Raw genomic sequence first — 26,686 nt, 5'->3', positions numbered from 1 at the left:
CCTTCCTCCCTCCTTCCTCCCTCCTTCCATCCCTCTCTCCCTCCCTCGGCCACTCATTCATTCCTTCATCACTCCATCACTCATCCATTCTCTCACTCACTCATTTCCTCGTTTATTCATCCCCCTCACTCATGGACTCATCCATTCTCTCATTCATTCAACCCCTCACTCATTCCATCATTCATTCTCTCTCACTCATTCTTTATCATTCTCTTCCTCATTTCCTGTCATTCATTCCCTCATTACACATTCCCACGCTCACTCATTCCCTCATTCATTCATCCCCTCATTCCCTCATTCATTCATCTCATTCCCTCATTCATCTCACTCATTCTTTCATTTATTCACCCCCTCACTCATTCACTCATTCATTATTCACTCACTCATTCATTCCCTCATTTATTCATCCCCTCACTCACTCATTCTCTCATTTCCTCACTCATCCATTCTCTCACTCATTCACCCATTAATTCACTAACTCATTTCCTCACCCATCCATTCCCTCATCACACATTCCCTCACTCACTCATTCCCTCATTTATCCATCCCTCACTCATTCACCCATTTATTCTCTCATTTCTTCACTTGCTTATTCATTCCCTCACTCATCCATTCTCTCATTCATCACTCATTTCCTCACCCATTCATTCCTCAATTCATCCCCCTCATTCACTTTCATTCACTCATTTCCTCACTCACTCATCCCTCATTCATTTACTCATCACTCATTCAATTTCTCACTCACTCATTCCCTCACTCTTATTCCTTCATTCATTCATCCTGTTCACTCATGCTCTCACTCACTCATTCATTCCCTCACTCATCCATTCTCACTCATTCCTTCATCACTCATTCCTTCATTCATTAATTCCCTCCATCCCTCATTCATTCATTTTCTCACTCCATTCCTCATTCATTCCCTCACTCATCCATTCTCATTCCCTCACCACTCATTCCTTCATTCATTCATCCCCTCACTCATTCACTTACTCATTCTTCTCTCACTCGCTCATTCCTTCAATCACTCATTCAATCCCTCACTCATTCATTCACTCACTTCCTCATTCATTCCCTTGCTCATTCACTCCTTCACTCATTCCCTCATTCGTTCACTTATCACTCACTCATTCCCTCATTCATTCATTCACTCATTCTGTCATTTCCTCATCCCCTCACTCATTCGCTCACCCATTCATTCACTCACTCATTCCTTTATTCATCCCCTCATTCATTCATTCATTATCTCATTTCCTCACTCATCCATTCTCACTCACTCATTCACTCATTCTTGCATTCTCTCACTCATTTCCTCACCCATCCATTTCCTCATCACACATTCCCTCGCTCACTCATTCCTTCATTTATTCATCCACTCACTCATTCACTCATTTATTCTCTCATTTCTTCACTTGATCATTCATTCCCTCACTCATTCATTCTCTCACTCAGTCATCACTCATTTCCTCACCCACTCATTCCCTCAATTCATCCCCTCATTCGCTTTCATTCATTCACTCATTTCCTCACTCACTCATCCCTCATTCATTCACTCATTACTCATTCCCTTACTCATCCATTCTCTCATTCCCTCATTCACTTATTCATTTTCTCACTCACTCATTCCCTCACTCTTGTTCATTCATTCATCCCCTCATTCACTCATGATCTCACTCACTCATTCATGCCCTCACTCATTCATTCTCACTCACTCCGTCATCACTCATTCCTTCATTCATCCCCACCCATTCACTCATTCTCACTCATTCTTTCATTAATTCCTTCCTTCATTCATTTATTTTCTCACTCACTCCTTTCCTCATTCATTCATTCCCTCAGTCATCCATTCTCTCATCCCCTCACCACTCATTCCTTCATTCATTCATCCCCTCATTCACTTACTCATTCTTCTCTCACTCACTCATTTCCTCATTCATTCCCTCATTTCCTCATTCATTCCCTTGCTCATTCATTCACTGTCTCACTCATTCACTCACTCATTCATTCCCTTGCTCATTCATTCACTCACTCATTTCCTCACTCATTCAATCCCTCATGCATTCATTTTCGCATTCATTCACTCACTTGCACAGTCCCTCACTCACTCATGTCAGTGCATTTTTTACATTTTTCTCCCTCAAAGAGAAACCAGAGAGATAATATGGGGCTATGGTAGGTGCTCTCTGCGGGAACCTAGGCTCAGTCAGTACCTGAGCCTTCACCTGCCCTGCATGGGATGGGGGCTTGGCTCCTCCTGAGGGAGAGGACAAAGAGAACACATCATTCTGTCACTCACTCATTTATTCACTTCCTCACCCACTCCTTCCCTCCCTACCCTATCAGGCAGGTCTTTCCAGGGACCCTCTGGGAAGCAGGCAGAGGTGTAGTGCAGGGATATGCCCTTTTGCAGTTCACATGGGAGGGGACAGAGTGCTACCAAGCAGACAAGCAGAAGATCTGTCATGTCAGATGTCAACAAATGTGCTGGAGGAGGAGAAGGTAGGGCAGTGCCTGGGGGAGGGCCTCACTGAGAAGATGGCCTGCGAGGAGGCTGGCATGATGAGGACCGAGTGGACGTGGAGGATTGGGAGAGGGGAGGCAAGGAGGCTAAAGGCCCAGCGCCCGTAGGCTTCAGCAAGAACTATGGCCTTTATTTAGGTGAGATGGTGGCCACCGGAGGATGTTGAGCAGAGAAGGGCCACAGTCTGACTCATACTTTAACAGCCCTCTCGCCTCCATGTGGAAACAGACTGGGTGCAGGCGAGAAAGCGGGGCCTGCCAATGAGGCCCCTGCTGCCGTCCCTCAGACGCTGGTGACAGCTGTGCAGCTGGAAGGAAGCTACAAGATCTTGGTCACACTTAGGGAGAGTGGCTGGGCCAGGTGTGGGTGTGGAACGGAGAGGGGCGTGGAGGATGCCCAGCAGCAGGAGGCTGGGTTCCCTATGCTGAGGAGGGAGGGCTGAGTTCGGACAGAGCCCAGCTTGTGTGGGGATAGGTTTGGCATCTACATGGGGCCCTGGAGAAAGCACAATCCACCTGAAGCTGGCGCGGGGAGGGTGGCCTGGGCTCCGTCCGCCCCAGCGGTGGGGCAGGGTCTGCAAGTGGATGTGTGTGTTTAGAAACCTGCTTCAAGCGTGGATGGGAGAAGATAAATTCCACACGCGCTGACCCAGGCTGGGAAGCACTGCTGGAGTTGGTATCAGGTGACAGGAGTGGCTTGGGCAGGGATTAGCCTGTCTGAAAAAGGGCCTGCTGTGCTCTCAGCAAGGAAGATTGCCATCCAGGGTCAGAGGCTGCTGTGACGGACAGACGGACGCCATTCCGAAAACATCGGATTTATTAGGATTAGCTGTAGTGTACACTGATTCCTTTAGCTCTAAACGGATACATATGTGCCCCGCAGACAGTATACACACAGGGATGTGACTGAGCCACAGTGACATAGCAAACCCAACAGCTGGCTTGTGAAGCCGTCGTGATCCCAACAAGGTCTATGTTAGCAATTGGTGAGAGAAGAGAGTGAGATAGGACCCAGGTGGGCCTGGGGGTGGAGTCCGAGCAGAGCCTGTGGGTTTTCAGAGGACCCACCAGTGCTCCCTCGGTGAGCCCAGCACCACCTGGAAGCGGGAGAAGCTGGGTCGCTGCTGGAAGGGAGGGAGGCTGACTCTCTACTCCTCGCCTCTGCAAGGAACTGAGGCCTGTAGGGTTGCGGCTGTCACCGGCTACAGGCGGCATCTTTCTGTAAAATATTTTTCAGGCATGAAACCCATTTCTGTATGGACTGGGCCGTGTTGACGGTGGTGCTTGGGCCTTGTGTGCCAGACCTCTCTGGGTCCTCTCCCTGACCTTGGCCTTCCTCTCACCTTCTCGAGGCCAAGCTATGTGAGACCTGGCATCCCTTCCAAACCTCAGTTCCTCCACGGCCCTGCGCCAGTGCGACTCCAGAGCTCAGAATGTCAGCACAGAGCCGTCAATATCGAGAAGGAACTCAACGCAAGACTTCACAGCTTTCCAAGGACGGGGACCAGCTCTGGAGTGGCCATGCGTGAGATGTCAGGCTCGCTCATGCACAGGGTCCTGTGCTGGCTCCTGACCCAGCAGGGGGACACGGTGGGCGGATGTACCAGCCCTTCCGGATAACATGAAACAGTCCCAATTTCAGGAAAGTTTTTCTTTTAAATATTGGTGATTCTTTAACCAGGAATGCAAATGCTACTGAAGTGCTGTGTGTGTCTCTGTGAGAGCCTTCATATAAATAAATTCATGCATCTAAAGAGTCCCTGGTCAGGCCGCATGCCGATACTTAATTTGGGGAATGGCGATGCCATCACATGCGTCTGGGGGAGGTGGCAGGGAGGCGTAGGGACTTTGTGTGACCTGCTTTGTCACAGCTCCTGGGAGAATTACAGATCTGAGCCCAGGGCGTCTCTTGGCTTTTGGAAAGGGTTCCTGCTTTTCCTGAGCTCCCATGGCTGCCCTGCTGCCGGTGCTGACCGAGCAGGCGGGGCTGGCTTTCTCTCTCAGTGCATATTTTACATTTTTCTCCTTCAAAGAGAAGCCAGGGAGACAAGCTGGAGCTACAGAAGGCGCTCTGTGGGGACGTGGGCCGGGTCAGCACCAGAGCCCCCACCTGCCCCTTGTTGGGTGAGGGCTTGGCTCCTCCCCCAGGGCACAGAGTGATCTTCAGCAGGGTGACCCGTTCCTGGCTCTGTCACGGTGTGATCAGGGCTGCTGGAGGGAGGGTGGAGGGGCACACGCTCCAGGAACCAAGGTTAGCCTCCAGAACAGGGCCTAGGAGAGCAGTGGCAGTTCCCGCTGCTGGAGGAAGAAGGGCGGGAGCCCCCAATGCCTAGACTTCATGTTGGGGGTCCTGGTGGGAAGTGGCCCCCTCCTCTGTGGCCCCAGAACCCCTAGATTGCACCTTCTGCAGGGCTTCAACGGTGGCAACGCCCTGACTAGGGTCACGTTTGCACTAAGGAGCCTCCTGAGGTAACAGCAAGTCCCATTTAGAAGGTGAAAGTATTCCCCAGGCGGGTAGTGACCCCCACTTATTGCTGGGACCAAGTGAGGCCAAGGGCAGGGCTGGGGTGGTGTTGGCACCTGAGATGGGCAGGCTAGGGCCAGGGCCTCGACTCCGAAAGATTGGCTGATGCCAGCCTTGGCCTTGGGTGAGGCCTGTCCTGGCCTGTCCTGCTGTGGCCTGGGGCAGGGCTGGGAGTGCCTCCAGTCCCTGCTCTGGGTCACCGAGTGCTCCATGTAGACCTGGGCAGGAAGGCCTGACCTGCCACTGTGCGGGGCCTCTCTTCTCCTGCCACCAGAGGTAGCTGTGCTGCTAGCACTGACACTCCCAGGGTAGCTCTGGGCCATAGGCAGGCCCTGGCCCAGGCCCAGGGATCACAGCCCCATAGGCTGCCACTGCTCCATGGTCCCCGGGGGACAGGGGGTGGCACAGGAAGGGCACTGGGCCTTGCCCATAGGAAAGGCCCAGCCAAGTCCCCTCTTGGGGGCTGCTGGCTTAGCTCCTGGAGCACAGGGCCCTCTGGCCCCACCACTGCCGGCCTAACCTGTCCAGTTCTGTACAGTAGCATCAAGCTCTGATTCCTTCAAACTCCCCTTGCTCCCTCCCACCTACCCACCAAAATAGTCTCTGCTTTAAAATATATATTATATATTAGACATTTCATCTTCAATACGATTCTCTAACAGCATCAGGTAAAATTAGTGACTCCAGAGGAAAGGCAGCCTTTGTGACTACAGACAGCACTCAGGGGCCAACCTGCGCCTCTCCCTGGCAGGAGAGGAAGGGCAGAGGGCAGAGAAGAGGCTCGGTTTCCTGCTCAGTTATATTTCTGGGCTAAGCCTCACCCCCCTCCCCTCTGCAAAGCCTGGCCTCAAGGTAACAAGGAGCCCACAAAGTCATGAGTGGCTGCTTATTTTGAGGAAGGGCTGGGCATTTTCTGAGCCTCAGAGGGGCACGTGAGTCTGCCCCAGGGAGCTGGCCCCTATGGAGACAGCAGCCACCTCATCACACAGCCAGAGGAAGGCCACCAAGTGGAGGCCGGTCAGAGAGGACGCTGGGGCGCGAGTGAGGGTGGGCAGGAGGGAGGTGCCTCCAGTTATTGCAGTCTGGTGTTCTGGGAACATCAGGAATTCCTGGAACCCCTGTGGGAGCTGGGAGAGGCGGGCAGAGGCTTGGCTTTGTTTTCAGTGGACATTTTAGCACATTCTCTGTGGAAAATTACCTGGGACCTTTCTCTTTTTTTTGCATAAAGTGTCTACCCATTAAGATAGATCCAGTGTCTGATAGCGTAATGTATAACAAAAATGTCTTTTTGTTATTTTTTAGTAAATTGTGCTAGAGATTTCTCCAATTTCTGATTTTTTTTTTTTTTTTGCAAGCCACATCTGAGAAGCCATCTCTGCCCTTCCCCTGCCTGCGTCCCCCAGACCATGAGCCGGGCACCGGCCAGTGCATTCAGGGTGGGGACGCAGTTCCTGCCGTGGCTGTCCTTTGAGAGACCCACATGTTTATTTCATGGAAGACGGAGTTGGTGACTTCAGGAAGCTCTTTGTGGAGAACGTGGTAGGCACCTTCATAAATCTGCAATGAGGAGAGACATGGAATCAGAGCTGCACCATCAGAGGCAGGTGTGGGGAGTGGAGACCGCACGCAGTGGGCAGGGTTAGGAGCATTCTCCAGACCCTCTCCCTATGCCCGAGGACCTGGCCCTGACCTCCCATTATTAGGAGGCCAACACCTTTCTATCAGATGATGGTTCAAATGCGTTACAATGTCCCAACATGTTCCCGAACTTCCTCTCTCAAATGCAAACGTTCCCTTACTCCACATCTCTCCCCATCCCTGGGCCCGTTTCTGTGCCTGAGTCAGGCAACCTTCTCAAAAGAGGGGGTTCCACTCCTGGCCTCACATCCTGACCGCCACGGGGTCCTCAGCTCATCCCAAGCTGACTTCCACCCCTGCCAACCCACAGTGGCTATCCTGGCGAGGTCTCCAGGGACCTCTATTGCCGTGGCAGGGGACACTGCGCTGGTCATTCATAAGCTGCTCACTCTCACCTTCTAGAAACACTTTCTTCTTGTGGTTCCATGGCTTTAACTTCTGATTTTCTTTCGACCTCGCCAGCAACTCCTTCTCAATTCAGGCTTATCCCACCCACTGGCCTCTGCAGGCAGCTGGACTACGGGCTTGGCTGTGCCCTCCTTCACTCTCCCTGGTCACCTCGTCCAGTCCAGTGGTTTTAAAATCTATCCTGGGCTGATGACTCTGGAATTTACATCTCCAGCCAGACCTCCCTTCTGCCTCTAGACGGCTGACCTGCCATCTCCATCTGAATTCCTGGCAGGGACCTCCAGACTTCAGTGCAATGCTAATGGGCATCTCCAGGTGGACTCCAGCCATTGCTCACATCAGTCTCTCTGCCTGGCGTTTCTCGTCTCATTATAGCCTCCTCATTACTGCAAGCCTGAACCCAGGGTTCATCCTTCATGACAGTGATCTCACTCTCTGCCGTCCTACCTGGCTTCCCCTGCCTTGGTTGTCACTGTCCCCTACCTCCTTCTTACCCCAGCTCCTGTCTCCCCAAGGCCACTGGGGGATGCTTTTAACATGAAAATCAGAGCATGTTACTTCTTGGCTCGAAATGTTCAGGTGGCTTCTCATCTAACCCAGAGATGAAGTCTAGATTTCCCAGGTGGTGGGGCTCCCCTGCCCCCCTACCAGCCTCCCTGCCTGGTGCATCCTCACTGGCTGCTCTTCTTGTGGCTGCGTGCCTATGCCAGCCTCAGATCCTCAATCTCTCTCTTGCCTCAGTCTGGAAGGTTCTTCCACTGGCTCTTCTCACCAGCAGACTACAGGCCTGGCCGTCCCATCTAAAGTGCTGCTTTCCCCCCTGTCCCCCTCTATCCCTACACTACACTCTGCTGAGTTTCCTTAGGGGCACTGAGTTCTCTCCATCATCATCCTTTTCATTTATTTGTTGATTGCTTCAGGATTCAGGTTCCGGGGGGGCAGAGCAGAGCCTTTGCCTGTCTTGTTCTCTGGGCCTGACAGAAACTTAGGGCCCCATAAATACTTGAATTAAAGAAGGGATGAATGGCTAGCTGGGTAAATGAATGACTAATCTTAGTGGACTCCTTTTGCAGGGATTTGCAAGGGTTCACATTGGTGTAAGGGAGGTCTGAGTGATGCTCTCACAGATGAATGCAGTGTTCCACTGTGGCTTTTAAAAAATCTATTTTGCTGGGTGTGGTGGCTCATGTCTGTAATTCCAGCACTTTGGGAGGCTGAGGCGGGAGAATCACCTGAGGTCAGGAGTGAGACCAACCTGGTCAACATGGTGAAACCCCATCTCTACTAAAAATACAAAAATTAGCCTGGCATGATGGCAGGTGCCTGTAATCTCAGCTACCCAGGGCGCTGAGGCAGCAGAACCACTTGAACCTGGGAGGCAGAGGTTGCAGTGAGCCGAGATGGCGCCACTGCACTCCAGCCTGGGCAACAGAGGGATACTCTGTCTAAAAACAAAAACAAAAACAAACAAACAAAAAAACCCAAAAAAGATATATAGTCTTTATGTCTAATATTGCAACCCGCAGGGCCTGTCCTCAGGGTCCCTGTCTGCAGGGATAGCTCTGACAGCTCCCTTCACAGAGCAGGCTCTGCCAAGTCCTGCCAGCACCTGTGTGCTCTGAGCCCTCTGGTGGCCATGGCTCGCGGGCTACTGCAGCCACCGCTGGTGCAGAGGGAGGCTTGGGCATTACACGTGTCCTTGGAGCTTGGACATGCCTCTCTCTCAGGATATTTATTTGCTCAGTGCCCAGTTGCAGATTCTTTTCTTGCCTACAACATCTTTTGATTGTTCTTTTTTCCTTTGAGGCTCATTCATGCAAAACAATTAGCAAATGACTCGTGTGTTCTCTTGAAATTCATAGGCTCCTGGGATTCCTTTTATTTATTTATCTCTCGGTCAAGCAGGCTGTTCCCTATCCTGAGATCTGGGAGGTGGTCCTCGGGGGTCTTGGCAGATGTGCCCCAAGGGGTGCTGCCTCACCACCCTCCCTCCACCTTTGGGGGAAATGGGCAAGTGGCAGCCACTCACCTTGAGAGTCTTGTCCTGGCTCTTGGCTGACTCCATGAGCAGGTAGGCCCCTTTGCTGTCACACAGGCGATCGGCAGAGCCCTGGAGCAGCAGGAAGGGCACCGTCAGCTTGGGGAGGGCGCGCTCCACCCGTGAGACGGCATTCAGCAGCTGGATGCCAAAGCACACCTTCAGCCCTGCCCGGCAGATCAAGGGGTCTGAGTTATAAATGTCGACCTGGAGAAAGAAGGAGAGGGCTCCATCAGCATGGGCAGGGCTCACTTCCTTAAGCCAGACCTATTTCCTGGTAGATTTCCTTCTGCTCTGGCCTGAAGGGTTGATTCCATTCAGGTCAGCTGGGCTTGGGTGTGGCTCTGAGGGCCAGCTGTGTTCACCCACAGACTTCATCTGCACCACTGGCCGTGCGTCTCCTTTCAGGCTTGAGGGTTTCACATACACACGGGTGCCTGTAGAAAATGTCAAGTATTGGCCGGGTGTGGTGGCTCACACCTGTAATCCCAGCACTTTGGGAAACTGAGGCGAGCAGATCACCTGAGGTCAGGAGTTCCAGAGTAGCCTGACCAACATGGCAAAACCATGTCTCTACGGGGTTTTTTTTTTTGTATTTTTTGTAAAAATACAAAAATTAGCTGGGCATGGTGGCGGGCTCCTGTTATCCCAGCTACTTGGGAGGCTGAGGTGGGAGAATCCCTTGAACCTGGAAGGCGGACTTTGCAGTGAGCTGAGATGGTGCCACTGCACTCCAGCCTGGGTGACAGAGCAAGACTCGGTCAAGAAAAGAAAATAAAATTTCAAGTATTAATTTGTATTTTTAAAAATATAAGCGACAACATATTGTTCACATCAATTATTTTATTAAAAAGTAGCTCTGCAGCTGTTTTAGCATTTGATTTTTGTTCTCTGTCTCCACTGATGTGGTGTCCACCTGGTGGAGTGGATGAGGGGCAAACAGTAAACTGCAGGAACAGTTTACTGGGGTCTGTGCTGGAAAGCGAGGGCCCGTGCTAGGAGCCCCCGGAGGGGCTTCAGCCAGGCACTGATGACGGGCTTTGGGGTGAGGGACACCCAAGGGCAGGTCTGGCTGTGGTGGGCTCAGTCTCTGTGAACCTTAAGGCTACACAGGATGGTCAGAGGCTCTGACAGGGAGGCCTGGGCCCTGGCTGTGCCCAAGGCCATCTCTGCCCCTCTACAGGACGGTGAGTCCTCCCTCCTCAACCACCAGCCTGTGGATCTTGCCTTTCAAGGGGCTGCTCTCTCCCCTGTCCTTGCTCTCCTTGGCCTGTCTGGGTTTCTGGCTTCAGTCTTCCCGCCTCGGCAGGGACAGCTCAGGCTCCACTGCCCTGATCTCTAGCATCTGCCCCACAGGATCAGGGGATAAGTTTCTAGGTCTCTCTCAGGCCCATAGGGGGCAGGAGTGAGCCCCGATGCTTTTTTTTTTTTTTTTTCTCTTGAGAAGGAGTCTCGCTCTGTCACCCAGGCTGGAGTGCAGTGCTACAATCTCGGCTCACTGCAACCTCCGCCTCCAGGGTTCAAGTGATTCTGCTACCTCAGCCTTCGAGGTAGTTGGGATTATAGGTGGTGGTCACCACACCCGGCAAATTTTTGTATTTTTAGTAGAGACAGGGTTTTGCCATGTTGGCCAGGCTGGTCTCAAACTCCTGACCTCAGGTGATCCACCCGCCTCAGCCTCCCAAAGTGCTGGGATTATAGGCATGAGCCACTGAGCCCGGCCCCATGATGCTTCTTCACTCACGTTCATCATCCTTGCCAGTGGGTTCTTGGTGGGTTGGGGAGGGTCCACGTGGTGAGGACTGGGTGAGGGTCAGAGAGCATGTGGGGACGAGGAAGGAACACGCTGCCAGCTGCTCCCCGGGCAACCAGGGTGCCCACTGTGTCAGGACTCAGCATTTCCAAGAACTGGGCTACACCCCTTCCATTACCACCCCTACAAGGCCTTGGCCAGAATTCCGGACCACACCAAGTGGGAGAGGCTGTCCTGCAGTCACCCCTGCCATCCCTGGATTCCTTCCCATGCTGGGGACTGAGCACCAAAAACCAGACCATTTGTGTAAAGCCACACGAGGCAGATTAGCCACTTCCTGCAGCTGAGCTGGCATGAGTCCTGCTGGGCCAGGCCATCTGCTTGGAGCCTGAGAGGACACGGGACTGGCAGGGCAGTTCATGGGGGCCCATGGCCAGGCCCAACCACAGGGGGTGCTTCCCCAGGGTCAGCCAGGAGCCATGAGGGAAGGAGGGCTGTAGGGCCTGCAAAAGAGCCCGGGGCTTGGGGTCAGTGGAGTCCCCAACAGCAGCGCCATCTACCAGCTTGTGCTGGGCTGTGACATGCAGGGTCTCACTGAGTAATAAAAGTAATAATAGCTACATCTGAGCTCTGTCTGTCTGCCCAGCACTAAGTGTTTTTGCGTGCAGTAACTCACTGGGCCTCCATAACTCCCCTGTATAAGGAATTGCTCTCATTCTCTCCATTACACAGAGGAGGAAACTAAGGCACAGAGAGGCTTGTCAACCTGCCTGCTGTTAGTTGCCCCAATTCTTGTTCTCCCCTACAGAACCTTGATGTTTCTTTGGGTATACAACTGCTCAGAATAAAGACTATATTTCCCAGTTTCCCTTGCAGCTAGCAATGTGACTTGTGGTCACATGACCAAGTTCTGGCCAATAGAAAGTAGGCAGGCAGGGGCTGTGTGCACACTCTGGGTCTAGGTCTTATTTTCTCCTTGCCCCATAGAAGGAGTCAGGGCCATGTGGACAAGGTTCGCCCCTGGAAGCCAGAGCAACAAGATGGGTGTCCTGATGCCGAGAAGTCACACCGTCTCTTGGTTAAGCTGCTGTTGTTGGGGGTATGGGTTCCAGCAGGCTGGCCATGCCCTGGGCTGGGCCACCACCCCATCCCATGCTGTCTCCAGGGCTTCTGTGGGATCTGTGGGGTGGGGGCCACACCCTCGACCCTGCTGCCAGCAGTCTTACAACCGCCTTCTTCCTGCAGCAGGCCTGCTGCTTTACCCTGCTGACCCCGAGCGTCCTGGGCACAGCAGGCCCTTGGGGACTCTGCTTCTGAGTTTAATTGCACTGATGGCCAAGCGGCTTCCTGCTCTTGGCTTCATTTTCCATGTCTTGATCACGTAGGCCCTGTTTACACAATGGCCTATTCTGGGCCTGGGGCCCAGCCACCAGATGTGTCAGGGAAAGGGTAGGCCCCTCATGTGAACCACAGCCCGGACTGGGGGTGAGGGGCAGAGGGAAACTGGGACCAGGAGGCGGGGGAGGGCTGTACCACATGGGGAGATTGAGGCACAGAGGGGCCAAACCCTCCCCTCAAGTGGCAGTTCTGGCCCAATCACAATGGCCTTGATTTTTTGACAGCTTAAGATCTCAATCCACCAAAAGTCCTAGGAATGTGTCTTGTGGCTCCCAGGAAGGAGATAGCCAGGCCCCTTCCTCCCAAACCAGGCCCAAGCCCAGAACATGAGCCCATTCATTCAATATGGACCAAAGAGTCAGTCCCCAAAGATTCCACACTGCATGATTCCACTGATGTAATGTTCTTCATGTGACAAAACTAGAGAAACAGAGACCAGACTCACAGCTCAAAGGGCTGAGGAGGGTGTGGGGCGAGTGGGGAGTGGATGCGGCTGCAAAATGGCAACATGAGGGGTCCTTGTGGGGATGGAGCCATCTGTGACTTGACTGTGTCAAGGTCAGTATCCTGGTTGTGATACTGTCCTGTCATTTTGCAAAATGTCACTGCTGGGGGAAACTGGGTAATGGATGCATGGAATCACTCTGTATTATTTCTTACAGCTGCTTGTGAGTTACAGTGATCTTAAATGAAAAGTTTAACTAAAAACTAATAGCAAAGGCCCATGTTTAGCTCACCATGGCTCCCACCAGCTGAGACCAGGGTCTGCTGGGGACATGGCAGCTGGAAGCAGGAGCCCAAGCTGGGGACCCAGGTCCAAGTGACCACTCCACCGTGGCTCTAGAGAACTGATTTCCTGGGGAGCCCCCACTGGCTGAGAGCTGAAGTCTTTTTTCCCCCGGGGTGGGGTTGGAGTATGGTAAGGCTCTACTCCTTCCTGGGCCTCAGTTTCCCCATCAGGGGACCCCAAAGGCTCCTCTTGGGTGTTAAGTTTCACAAGCTGGCCTCCTGTTGAGCTTGACAGCCAGGAATACACCAGCTGGGGCTTCTGAATTTCCAGCACCGTCTCACTGTGGGAAGAAACTTTGCACTAAAGTGCAGTAAATACAGCTGCAATCCTCAGCTGGGAGTTTTCTTACACTTATGGTTGAGCAAAATCGAGACACAACCCCTGCAGTCAAATCTCTTGACCCTTTTTTTTTTTTTAAACCATTCCATGATGAAATGCAATATCGCAGTTTAATTAGAATACTATGAAAAATAACTCATGCGTGGAGCCCTTGACTCTTTACTAGGTGCTGTAGTAAGTGCTTCACTCGTACTTGCTCATTTAATCTTCACAGGAACCCTGTGATGTAGGAACTATTATTATTACCTTTTTACATATGAGGAGACAAGCTCAGAGAGGTTAGGTGACTCACCCAAGATTACACAGCAAGTAAGAGGCAGAGCCAAGGTAAGAAACTAGGCACTCTGCCACTGCCATCAGCATTCTTAGCCACTTACCATGCTCTGCTGCCTGTCTCGAGAGGAGAAGGTGAAGGTCAGTGCTGGGGTATAGACAGCCAGGAGCTGTGCAGGTGGCAGGGATACTAGTGCTCTCAGAAAAGGCAAGAATGGTCCCTGATGAGGACCATAAGCAGATGGGCCTGAGAGATGGTGAAGTGATCTGGTGGGGCCCAGGGGTTACCGCCCTTCACAGCCAGCCAGAGGGGATAGGGGAGCCCTTCTGGGCACAGACAGGCATGTGTCCCCCTGGATGAACCCCTAATCACAGAGAAAGACAACCCAGCAGGCTTCATCCCTGTAGATCTGTCCACAGCTGGCTCTTCCTGCCTCTCCTTCTCTGCAATCTCCTCCCTTTTCCTATGGAAGCCTCACCCTTCCATCTGGGCTTTAGAGCCCATCCCAGAATTCCCACCTTCTTCCTCCGTTGTTTAGATCTCTCTTAATCCATCCCTTTCCAATACAGGGAACTCAGCTAGCCTTCTCTGGCATAATAGAGAAAGAGTGCACGACAACTCTACCTGAGTGATCTCTGTGAAATTTAGAAACCTGCAGGAACCCTAACAGGAACTGGCAGGTCTTTGTAGAGACGATGCCTCATTTCCCACCTTTGTCTTGAATGACCGGAGACATAATTTGTGGTGGAAAGAGCTGGATGAGAGAGAATCCTCTTGTGATGGCTTCTGTCTCCCATCACAAACGGCTTTTCAGCCCCTTGCTCTTAGCTTAATTAACACTGTCTACTCCACTTTCAGGCCTCAGCTCAGCCTTCCCACACCCCCACAGACTCTGCTGCCCCAAAGCCCTTCTCCCATGCCGCACTTGGCCTGGTCTGCAATCAGCGCATCTCTTCCCACATGTCTGCCCCACTTGAGGTCAGGGCTCTGTCCTGCCCTCTGCATGTCCTGCACAGTGGCTGGCACAGGGAAAGCCCTTGGTAAACTCTGGTGCAATGGATGAAGAGGCAAACCATTCCCTAATCCAGCCCAAGAAGTAGCACCTTTGGGTACTGAGAGACCTCACTCATGGCAGCTGAGAACTGCTGGCCGCCTCCTGGCCAAGCGAGTGTCCACAATGGGAATGAGACTTGGGACCCTCGAAAGCAGAGGCCCTTGTCATTTCATTCAGTGAACGACTTTTCTGCGTGCACACATGGAAAACCCCGACAGCATGCTTTTGGAGCTGCTTGGCATTGCTTTCCTTCAGTGCATCGTGCTGAACCTCAGGCCCATGGAATATCCTAAACACAAATAAGAATGTACTGTAGGCTGGGCGTGGTGGTGCATGCCCATAATCCCAGCACTTTGGGAGGCCAAGGGGGGCAGATCACCTGAGCCCAGGAATTCAAAACCAGCCTGGGCAACATGGTAAAACCCTGTCTCTACAAAAAATACAAAAATTAGCCTGGTGTAGTGGTGCACACCCGTAGTCCCAGCTACTGGGGAGGCTAAGGTGGGAGGATTGCTCGGGCCCAAAATGTGGAGGCTTCAGTGAGCTGAGATCATGCCACTGCACTCCAGCCTGGGCAAGACAGTGAGAGTCTGCCTCAAAAAAAAGACAAGAAACAACAACAACACAAAAAAACAGCAACAACGAAAAAAAACAATGTCAATGTCCTGTGGAAGTTGGCCTGAATTTGGAACATGCTGAAGGCTGGAAACAGCTGTGCTTGGCGTGGCTCTGGTGTGCTTCCTCTCCCACACATCCCCTCCCAAGCCTGTAGCACCCTGGTCACTGCTGTCAGCTCCCAGAGGGCTCACGGCATTGGGTCCCTGCCAAGCAGAGGTGGGTCCCTGTCATGCAGAGGTAGGTCCCATTTCAGACTCACAGATCTGTACCTGTCCCCCTCTGTGAAGAACCCTGTAGTACTTCCCACAGGGGCTGCAGGGCAAAGTCCTAACTTCTTGGTATGGCCTGCGACACCGCCATCCCTGCCCTCCCTTAACACTCCCCACTCCCCTTGACCCCAGGGCACTTGCACAGCATGTCCCCTCAGCCTTCAGACCCCTTCCTTGGCTGCCGGTGGAGTTTCTCCCTCCCTATCAACCCTCGGCTCAGCTGCCCTTCCTCCAGGCAACCTTCCCTGGTCCCATGTGTGTCATCCCTGGACCCCTTTCCTCATGTGCTTGTCACCTGCACTACAGACTGGCCCCGACACCTCCATTTCCACCATCCCCTTCCATGCCCTTTCTCTTATCTGCCAGCAACCCTGTTCCCTCTCTTCAAGGCCCAGGTTAAGCGTTTCCTCCTGTGGACAGGTGCCCAGACACCCTTGCTGACATCCACGCTTCTCTCCCCGGGCTCCCGTATCTTTGCCAACACCTCCTTCAGTGGGCCTCTCTCAGAGCTGTGATAGCAACAGCTCTCACTTGCTAGGGTCCACACTGTGCTAGGTGGCTGTGCAGTCATCTGGAGGGATCTAAGGAAGGGCAAGACTGAGTGTGGCTTCCAAGGTCACACTGAAGAGATGGAGCAGGGTCCAGACTCAGGTCCTTTTGGAAGGCTGTGCTCTTCCCACTGAGCCCACCGCCCCTTTCCCCTCTGCGCCACCGCAGCTGATGGGCCTGGCCGGCAGGGACAACAGGGCAGCCTATGGGGTGTCGCAGCCTCCAGCTCTAGCCTGGCCGGAGTGGGAGCCCTGAGAAAGTTTGCTGGTGTGGTGAGCTGCCTGCAGGGTGCCAGAGGGGAGATAGGCCCTGCCTGACTCAGCAGAAAGCCCCTCCGGCTTGATAGACCCAAGCAAGCCCTGCCTACCAGGAGGCCTGAGTCCCCACAATGACCTTACCCTGCCTTGGGCCAGCCCTAGCTGGCAGCCAGCCTCGGTGGCTGAAATTCCTGAACCAGACCAGGGCCATTTGGAAAGAAGATGTTGCTGCACATTCTCCTCTCCTGGAAGCTGCAGTGCCATTTTGGACAGAAAGAGGATAATCAAGGATCAGCCTACATTTCTGAGTTGCCACTTAATCAAGGGTGTGCAAATTAATGAGCATTCTTTCCTCCAAATTACTTTTTACTATGAAGGTTTGAACTTCTGGACATCCTGGCATTTGTTTGTTTGTTTGTTTTTGAGACTCCCTCTTGTCGCCCGCTGGAGTGCAGTGGTGCAATCTCGGCTCACTGCAACCTCTGCCTCCCAGGTTCAAATGATTCTCCTGCCTCAGCCTCCTGAGTAGCTGGGATTACAGACACACGCCACCATGCCCCACTAATTTTTATATTTTTAGTAGAGATGGGGTTTCACCATGTTGGCCAGGCTGGTCTCGAACTCCTGACCTCAGGTGATCCACCCACCTCGGCCTCCCAAAGTGCTGGGATTACAGGCATGAGCCACCGCACCCGGTCCTAGCATCTGCTTTTAAGAGCAGTGAGCTAGGAATGGCTCTGGAGGTCGCAGCCCTGGCAAATGGGGAAAGCTGTTTGCATAGCCCAGCGCCACCACTGTCTGCTCCCCCAGGATTCCTTCTGCAGGGCTCCAGAGTCTTCACAACCAGAAGTGACGCAAAAAGTCAACCTCTCTTTGTCCTTTGGAGTGGAGGGCCCTGGAATGTGGTTCTGAACACAGAAGTGCTCCTGGATGACCACCAAGGGAAAGGAAAAAGCAGCCACCACATTCTCCACCTTCTCACAGGCTCAGGGATTTGAGGAATAATAAGAGAAACAAGAAAGAATTCCCGGGTCTTGCAGGATCACGTTCATAAGTACTGATCACAGAACAGCAAAATCATGCAATCTCGAGTCTTAAAATCAAACGGTGACAACTGTGGAAATTGGAGCATGGACTAGATCGAGGACAACAAGGAGGAATGACTGTTACTTTTCCTAAATGTAAAAATGGCGTGGGGTCCTGTGTGAAAGCCTCTGTTTTGAGTCCTTCCTCTTGGGCAACCCAGGCTGAAGTATTCAGGCGCATTCAGGATCATGGTGTCTGCAGTTTACTTCCACATGGTTCAGCCAAAACACGGTATCCACTTCATGACATTGGATTTGGCAATGACTTCTTGGACATGACACCAAAAGCACAGGCAACAAAAGAAAAACAGATAAACTGGACTACGTCAGAAAGAAAAAAACCCTTATGCCTCAGAGGACATTATCGGCAGAGGGAAAAGGCAGCCCACAGAATAGGAGAAAATATTTGCAAATTATATTTGTATGTGGGGTTAATATCCAGATAAGGGGTTAATATCCAGAACATATACAGAACTCCTGCAACTTAACAACAAATAACAACGCAATTAGGAAATGAGCAAAGCAAACAATGGGCCAGACAATCCTAAGCAAAAAGAACAAAGCTGGAGGAATCATGCTACCCAACTTCAAACTATATTCCAAGACTACAGTAACCAAAACAGCATGGCACTGTTACAAAAACAGACACATAACCAATGGAACAGAGTGGAGATCTCAGAAATAAGACTGCATATCTACAACCATCTGATGGTTAACAAACCTGATGAAAACAAGCAATGGGGGAAGGACTCCCTATTTAATAAATGGTGCTGGGAAAACTGGCTAGCCATATGCAGAAAATAGAAACTGGACCCCTTCCTTTCACCATATACAAAAATTAACTCAAGATGGATTAAAGACTTAAATGTAAAACCCAAAACTATAAAATCCCTGGAAGAAAATCTAGGCAATACCATTCAGGACATAGGCACGGGCAAAGATTTAATGATGAAAATGTCAAAATCAACTGCAACAAAAACAAAAATTGACAAATGGTATCTAATGAAACTAAAGAGCTTCTGCACAGCAAAAGAAACTATCATCAGAGTGAACAGACAACCTACAGAATGGGAGAAAATTTTTGCAATCTATCCACCTGACAAAGGTCTAATATGCAGAATCTACAAGGAATTTAAACAAATTTGCAAGAAAAAAACAACCCCACCAATAGTGGGCAAAGAATATGAATAGACACTTTTCAGAAGAAGAAATTTATGTGGCCAAAAACATATGAAAAAAAGCTCAACATCACCAATCATCAGAGAAATGCAAATCAAAATCACAATGAGATACCATCTCATGCCAGTCAGAATGGTGATTATTAAAAAGTCAAGAAACAACAGATGCTGGTGAGGCTGTGGAGAAATAGGAACACTTTTACATTGTTGGTGGGAATGTAAATTAGTTCAACCACTGTGGAAGACAACAGAAACACCATTTGACCCAGCAATCCCTTTGGGTATTACTGGGTATACACCCAAAGGAATATAAATCATTCTATTATAAAGATACATGCACACATATGTCTATTGTAGCACTATTCACAATAGCAAAGACATGGAATCAACCCAAATGCCATTCAATGATAGACTGGATAAAGAAAATGTGGTACATATATATCATGGAATACTATGCAGCCATAAAAAGGAACAAGATCATGTCCTTTGCAGGGACATGGATGGAGCTGGAAGCCATTATCTTCAGCAAACTAATGCAGGAACTGAAAACCAAACACCACATGTTCTCACTTATAAGTGGGAGCTGAACAATGAGAACATATGGACACAGGGAGGGGAAAAATACACACCAGGGCCTGTCAGGGGGAGGGGCACAGGGGGAGGGAGAGCATCAGGATAAATAGCTAATGCATGTGGGACTTAATACCTAGGTGATGGGTTGCTGGGTGCAGTAAACCACCATGGCATGTGTTTACCTGTGTAACAAACCTGCACATCCTGCATGTGTATCCTGGAACTTAAAATTAAATTAAATTAAAAAGAAAGAAAAACAATAGACAAGAAATAGGAAAAAGAAAAGAAATGGGCAAAGGATCTGAAACAAACATTTCTCTAAAGAAGACATACAAGGTCCCAGCACAGTGGCTCACGCCTGTAATCCCAGCACTTTGGGAGGCCGAGGTGGGCGAATCACCTGAGGTCAGGAGTTCAAGACCAGCATGACCAACATGGAGAAACCCCGTCTCTACTAAAAATACAAAATTAGCCTAGTGTGGTGGCACACGCCTGTAATCCCAGCTACTCAGGAGGCGGAGGCAGGAGAATTGCTTGAACCTGGGAGGTGGAGGTTGCAGTGAGCCAAGATCGCACCACTGCACTCCAGCCTGGGTGATGAGAGAGAAACTCCATTTCAAAAAAAAAAAAAAAAAAAAAAAAAGAAGAAGAAGAAGATATACAAAAGGCCAAAAATCACCTGAAAAGACACTCAGCATCACTAACCATTAGGGAAATAGAAATCAAAGCCACACTGAGATGCCACTACATACCCATTAGGATGGCTACTATCAAAAAACACAACCTAACAGATGTGGACAAGGATGTAGGGAGCCCTTGAGCACTATTGGTGAGAATGTGAAATGGCACAGCCACTGTGGAAAACGGCAGCGTGGTTCCTCCAAAATTACCAGCGGAATATGGCCCAGCAATCCCACTTCTGGGCACATGCATACCCAAAAGAATGGAAGCAGGGTCTGGAGTCGATATCTGCACCGCCACGGGCACAGCAGTGTTATTCACCTCTCAGCCAAGAAGTGTCTTTGGGAGAGCTTTGCTTAGGCTATGTTCCCGCGGGAGCCCAACTGAGCCCACATCTTCTTTCTTTCCTCCACTGCCAAGGCCCTACAATGTGCATGTCCCATGTACCCACAAAGGTACTTGAGAAAGAAGCTCAGATGGGCCTGCTGGACACAGAGAACTCCTCAGTGTGTCCTGTATCTTGCTGGCAGCTGGGGCTTCCCTGACAGTCTTTGCAGTCCCTGGTTTTCTGCTGCCATTAAAGCATCCAACTTCCAGGACCTCGTGAGCTCAGAGCCGTTTCTCCCAGCCTTGGTGGCTGGCAGGAGTGGGGCTGGGAGCAGGTCCGGAGCTGGAACATCTACAGAGGGTGGTGCAGGGCGCAAAAGCAACGTAGCGCAATTCACACGCTCCCCCGCCACCACCCCACATGGAGCCATATGCCCAAGAGACTTTCTAGTCCTGTTGTTTTTTTAGAGCATTGGGAAATTTTTAGCTGCAAATACTGGTAATAAGATTGTCTCAAATAGACAAGTATGCTGTGGGGAATGTAAGTGATGAACGATGGAGAGCCACAAAATAAAATCTGCTAGCCAAACCGAGTTTGCTAGAAGGTTCTTAGCTTGTTCTCGGAGGGAACTCCCATGGGAGGCTGTGTCCTGGGGACAGGGTGGGAGGCTGAGGCCCATCTTTAGCTGTGGTTACGTTTAAGTCAAAGGCCTCAGCACGGCCGAGCTTTCCGAGACCCGGCAGGAGCCTTCTGAGGGCCTCTGGGCAGCATGGGTGCAAGACAGGCAGGCAACAGGGGGACCTGGAGCTGACTCCCCGACATTGGGCACATCCAAAACACCAGGCAGGGGAGACAAGAAAGGAAGCTGAGTGACCACTCCTTACAGCACCTGGGTGCTCAGAACTCAGCATGTGGCCTGTCTGAGGGAATATAAACTGGCAGATGCACAGGGAGGGCCGCCAGGGTATTTATAAAGAACAGAGACTGGGCTCTAGAAGACAAGTGGCCTCAAGAGACAAGCAGCTGAGGTTCCTAGCACAAGGTGTGCTCAGAATCATGGCCTCTTTGCCTCCTGCCTCCACCCCTTCCACAGCCTGGGAGAGGAAGCAGTGCATTCCCCTGAGTATATGGATGGCTGAGGGCATGGGCAGATGCTGAGCAACCTCTCCTCCTCACCTCCTCCCACAGCGTCCTTGGCCATAGAACTCTTTAGAATCACATTCAAGGCTTCTCAGAGTAGGAGGGGATTCATCACATTCTGATAAAGCCTTTTTTGGGGGGAATGATTACCATGTCAGTATTCTGATGTTCTGATCGGGGTCCCTAAATGCATTGACAAACATAGTAAATGTCTGTGTAGCAACTTCTTTGTTCCTTGGGTTTGAGTGCCAAGGGCACTTGGCCCGGAGTGTGTTCTTGGGCAAGTGACTTGCCTTCTCTGGGCCCACACTTCTACAACTACAAATACTGGTAACAAGACTGACTTCCTGGGGTCATGGTGAGACCAGAAGGGCTCTAGTGTCTGGTAAAGAAGAATGATGCCATCATTGTGCATTGGGTAGTGTTGAGACAATAAAAAGTCTTCTCATGCCTTTTTTCCCGAAGGCTTCACACATGCAGGGAGAATGTGGCTCTATAGGGTGGCAGCTACGGGGCAAGGCAAGTGAGGAGAGCCTGCTAGCAGTGCTGGGTGGGTTGTGAGAACGCTTGTCACAGCAAACACCAAACATTCTGCTTTTGACATTCTGGCAACAGAGCCAACCTGATTCCCTTCAGAGAGAATTCCAGATCTTCCCTGGGACCTGTGCACCCTCCAGTCCCAGGCCCCTGCACCCTCGATTGCTGGCCAGTGGCCCATCCCCCGTAGTCCTGCTCACTCAGCTTGTTAGGCAAACATTTCTTTGCGGTTTGAGGCTTTTATAGCTGCAGGGTTCCATGGGAAATGTCTTAGCTAAAGATGTGCTTCAAGACACCCTGATGTTAGATGCCTTTCCCAACACATTTTCCCCTCGGCGTTGCTATTTTTAAAGCTCAGCAGAACTTTCAGAGGGAGATGCAGAGCTGCAGCAGGCGAGGGAGGGAAAGGCGTGCTCTTGATTTTTTCCGACTGCAGTCCAGCTTTGGGGCTGACCGGCCACCTCCCTTCCTCATGTCTTCTCAGCAGGGACATTTATTAGTGTTTCTAAATAAGTGATGACCTGGCCAGCCAGAAACCTGAGGCAGGAGGGCTCAGACAGGGGGCTGTGGGTGGGGCAGGAACAGAGGAGGGGAGCCCCACCAGGCGCTTCTGTCCTGAGTAAGGCTGAGGAATATCTCATTATTGCAAAAAGGAGAGAAAAGATCTGAAATTGGATGATTTTGAACAGAGAGGGTTTGGAATCTCTTTTTAGTACCTCTTTTTTTCTTCCTCTTTGCCCATGTATTTTCAGGTGTTCAGATAAACAACTTGGATTTGCACCTGGGTGCTTTGTCTCAAAGGGAGGCCCCTCCCTCCCTGATCCATCTTTCTCAAACCTACTGTTGTCCTGGCACCGCTGCCACAAAGATCACTGGTTTTACCAGAGACCACGCCTTCAAGCAGGAGTCCCCACCCCACACTCAGTTTCCCTGACAAAGTGGGTCCCATACACAGAGCAATGGCCATGAGATGCGTGGACCAGCAATCAATTGTAAAACAGGAAACAGAGCTTAATTATCATAATTACTAGCTTGAGGGAGGCACCAAAGCATGGACTTTTGAATAAAATGGGCTAAAATCCCACCTCTGCCCCTGACTAGTTGTGCCATCTTGAACAGGTTATTTCACCTCTCCAAGCCTCAGTTTCTTCATCTGTGAAATGGGGTTAATGTCTATCTCATTCATGTCAGGATTAAATCAAACAGTGTATATTTGGCTTTGGTCTTTCTAGGTCCTAAAGTTGTGCTCTTTCACCGTATGAATCTGCTTTTTGGAATTAAAGATTTTTCCTTTACTCAGATATTCTTTCAGAAAGACCAGGGGCCACACACTGGCCCCTGATGGGCCCAACCTGGCCCCAAGATGTGGGTTTGGGAAGCACTGTGGGCTTTAGAAACCAAATTATATTAGAATTTTAAATTAACGTGGATGGGTTGAACAGATCGGATGCCCTCTGGCTCCGCACAGGCCTCATGGCTCGCTAGTCTCTCACCAGTCTGATTTTTAAGCAGTTGGCCCTCAGAGGCCTGGGAGTTTCAACCCCTGATCTAGAAAGTCTCTTTCCTGCACACCACGGGCTATTCCTCTTGAGTTGCCCACTCTCTAAGTGACTCAGAGGGCCAGGGGGCCACATTTTATAATGAAGCTAGAGTCCAACGGCCCACGGAAGTTTGGGAACATCCCTAGAATGCCAGAGCACTGCACTCCACTTCCCAGGGCCCTTTAGGGAGCCAGTGATTCAATGATTTCAAACTCCTAAAGCAAGAGGGCAACTAAGGCAGAAGAGTGGCAAACTTATTTGCTTATTCATGAAGATTATTCTGGTGTCTTCTGGATGCTTCCTACCCACTAGCTGCAAGCCCACAGGAACCCTCTCCCATACCTAGACAGAGCACAGCTGGAGACCACACCTACCCAAGTTCCCAGGCTAGCCTCACCACTGGCTGACCCCAGGCAAGTCCTCCCACGTTATGGGGCTCAGTTCGCTCATCTGCAATATGGGTCTATCCTTCCTTTGCTGCCACTATTCTGAATTACTCCCAGGGATCCCCTTCCTCTACTCTCAGTGGGTGGGGATAATACTACCCTCCTTTCCTGGACAAATAATCTAGGCCTGGACAATCAGTCAGTAAGAATCAGCCCTGAAACTTTTGCTGGAAAGAGGTGCTGTTTTTCCACTGGGGTTGCTCAGATAAACCTGCTGGTGGCCCTCTTGGCCTTCACTGGGGGAAAGCCTGTCTGGGAATGAAGCCAAACCAGGGGAGATGAGAGCTGGGAAGAGACCGATGGAGAATAAGACTTTCGACGCCCTGGATTCAGCCATGTCTGAAGCCTTCAGTTCCATTCACCACAAAATCCCTGCTTTTGCTTAAATCACTTTGACTTGGGTTTCTGTCTCTTGCAACCAAGAGAGTTGACTGGTACACACTCAACTTCCATTGTCGGCTCCTTTCATGTTTAGAACACAGCTCAGGCATCATAGCCAACCCACCCTTTTCACCCAAACCTGAAGCCAACCATGTCTCACGCACCACTGTGTGCCCGTCACTTTGCACGGGGCCTCGGTGAAAGGGCAGTAGAGAATGCCAAGGCTGGAGCCAAAACTCTGATTCCCTATGGGGGCAGCCACCCAAGCTACCCCTGGGGTTTCGGAAAGCCTCTCACCTCTGTCTTATTCCGAGAGAGCACGCTGGAGTCGATGGGCCCGAGGGACAAGTTTGGCAGCACAAGGTTGAGCACTTTTGCAGCAAGGACCTAGCGGGGGAGGGAAAACAAGAGCTGTGAGTACAAGTGGCATCCACGCCCGGCTCTTCCGCAGTGACAGTTTACAGTACATTAAAAAGAGTGACGCCCAAACTGAACATCAGCCAGGTTCATCTCCCAAGCCTGCATCCTCAAGCCTGCATGCCCAAGGACTCTCCCTTCTGACTCAGCCTCTATTCAGCCTGGCTCTGCTCCACCTGGGAGAGCTGGCCAGGCAGCCACCACGCCCAAGGTGGGAAGTCGCGTCTGAGTTTTGCCTGCTCTATACCTCCCCATGATTGCTCATGGGTTGTAATTTTGCATCACTGGCAACAGCTGTCCGGGCTGAGCTCTGGTACCCAGGCCATTTCTCTGGGGTACTGAAAATACACGGCAGGCGCAGAATCACCCAGATCAGCTGAGCACGAAGCAGGACAGCGCGTGAGGGCCCACAGGAACCACACAGAGGATCTGTGCATCCATTTCTCTCGGGCGGACGTAGAAATAGCACCATCCCGATGAGAAGGCTGTGTGGCAGAGGGAAGGAGAGCTGGGTTTGATTCCTAGCTCTGCTGACTCGTGAACATGGGCTGGAATCTCCACATCGCTGAGCCTCCATTTCCTCAGCTGCCAGTGGGACCTTGACCCTCCCCCAGAGGACCACGGGGAAGGTGAATAACACCCTGTGTGCAGAAGCCCAGGGAACACAGCAGGAGCTTAATACATGCTCACTGAACTTGAGCCTGATTCAGGCCCAAACCTTCCCATCCCCTCCCCCTTTTCTCCTTCTGGATCTCTTGTTTTCCCAGGAAAACAGAGAACCCAGATCTCACACTTCTGCCTTCAGAGAGGGACAGTTTTCATTTCTGCAATGTGCACAGACATTTGGGGATGAAAGATGCTATTTCAAAACTGAGCCGTGAAATGCTGAAATTAGAATCGGACGGAAGGTGGCAAGCAGTGAATTCTCAGTGCACATCAAGGGCACAGGGCCCATGCTCAGTACCCTTGGCAGAGGGCAAGGGCACTCATGGGCACCGAGGAAGCACCTTCTGGTGCATTGGGCACAGTTTCCCGATTTTTTTCTTTTTTTGAGACATAGTCTTGCTCTGTTGCCCAGGCTGGAGTGCAATGGCACAATCTCGGCTCACTGCAACCTTCACCTCCTCAGTTCAAGTGATTCTCCTGCCTCAGCCACCTGAGTAGCTGGGATTAAAGGCATGCGCCACCACCCCTAGCCAATTTTTGCATTTTTAGTAGAGACGGGGTTTCACCATGTTGGTCAGGCTGGTTTCAAACTCCCGACGTTGTGATCTGCCCGCCTCGGCCTCCCAAAATGCTGGGATTATAGGAGTGAGCCACGGTGCCCGGCCAGTCTCCCGATCTTTATAAAAACCCTGGGAGGTGAGGCTTCATCTCCACTGAACAGGTAAGAAAATGGAGGCTCAGTACCACGAGGTCCATGGGAGGGGCCCCGGGCTGGGGGGCCACTTTATGTTCTTATGCCACATGGCCTGGATTACTCTGTCTCTGTCGCTGTCTGTGTCTCTCTCCACAAATGTGACCCAGAGCTCTAACCTTCCCGTGGGTCTCAACATCAGCGGCCGCTGATGTTCTTTTGGGGGACAAGATTGCTGTGCTTGCCCACCCTCCCTGTAGGCCAGGGCTAAACCTTCCTGTGTCCTTGGCCTGCACAAGTGCGGCATGACCGCCCACCACGATTGTTTCTCAACCATCCAGTATCAGGCAGACAGCAAAAAACGGGCTTTTCTCCTAAAGGGCTTTGCTCCACGTGCATGAACCTATTCAGAGTTCCATGCGGTCAACTCCCCTTTTCTCAAATGTTGGAAATCAGTAATTCCTTCTTAGTGCAAAGGTGGCAGCCCCCTGCCTCTGAGGAGGAAGCTCACTGCCCTCCAGCCTTGGCATCCAGGCAAGCAGATCTCATTCTGCAGCTGCCACTGTGCCAGGTGCTTTGCTGAGCCCTGGGGTCTG

The 26,686-nt window shown here is 51.3% G+C and overlaps 1 protein-coding gene and 1 long non-coding RNA gene across 13 annotated transcripts in view; one reads left to right on the top strand and one right to left on the bottom strand.

Annotated features, from left to right (window-relative positions):
• Nucleotides 1-3,316: 3,316 nt before the first annotated feature.
• MGLL (monoglyceride lipase) overlaps nt 3,317-26,686 on the bottom strand; it is a 136,401-nt gene continuing 113,031 nt past the window's right edge. For 10 of the 12 annotated variants that reach the window (XM_077993719.1, XM_077993721.1, XM_077993715.1 and 7 more), the window contains 3 exons: nt 24,614-24,703; nt 9,117-9,332; nt 3,317-6,598 (listed from right to left, as the gene is read on the bottom strand). In XM_077993719.1, coding sequence (XP_077849845.1) covers nt 6,473-6,598; nt 9,117-9,332; nt 24,614-24,703 — 432 coding nt within the window. In that variant the 3' untranslated portion in view covers nt 3,317-6,472. The remainder of the gene's footprint in view (nt 6,599-9,116; nt 9,333-24,613; nt 24,704-26,686) is intronic. The other 2 variants (XM_077993723.1, XM_077993724.1) reach the window with 1 other exon arrangement.
• Nucleotides 10,551-19,914, top strand: LOC144339351 (uncharacterized). The gene is made up of 2 exons (XR_013414325.1): nt 10,551-16,883; nt 19,852-19,914. It is a non-coding gene; the product is annotated as an uncharacterized LOC144339351 (long non-coding RNA).

The sequence above is a fragment of the Macaca mulatta genome, chromosome 2 (assembly GCF_049350105.2).
Source record: "Macaca mulatta isolate MMU2019108-1 chromosome 2, T2T-MMU8v2.0, whole genome shotgun sequence".
In the NCBI taxonomy this organism is placed as follows: Eukaryota; Metazoa; Chordata; class Mammalia; order Primates; family Cercopithecidae; genus Macaca; species Macaca mulatta.
Note: the sequence above shows the minus strand (reverse complement) of the source record. Positions and strands in the feature narration are given on the sequence as shown.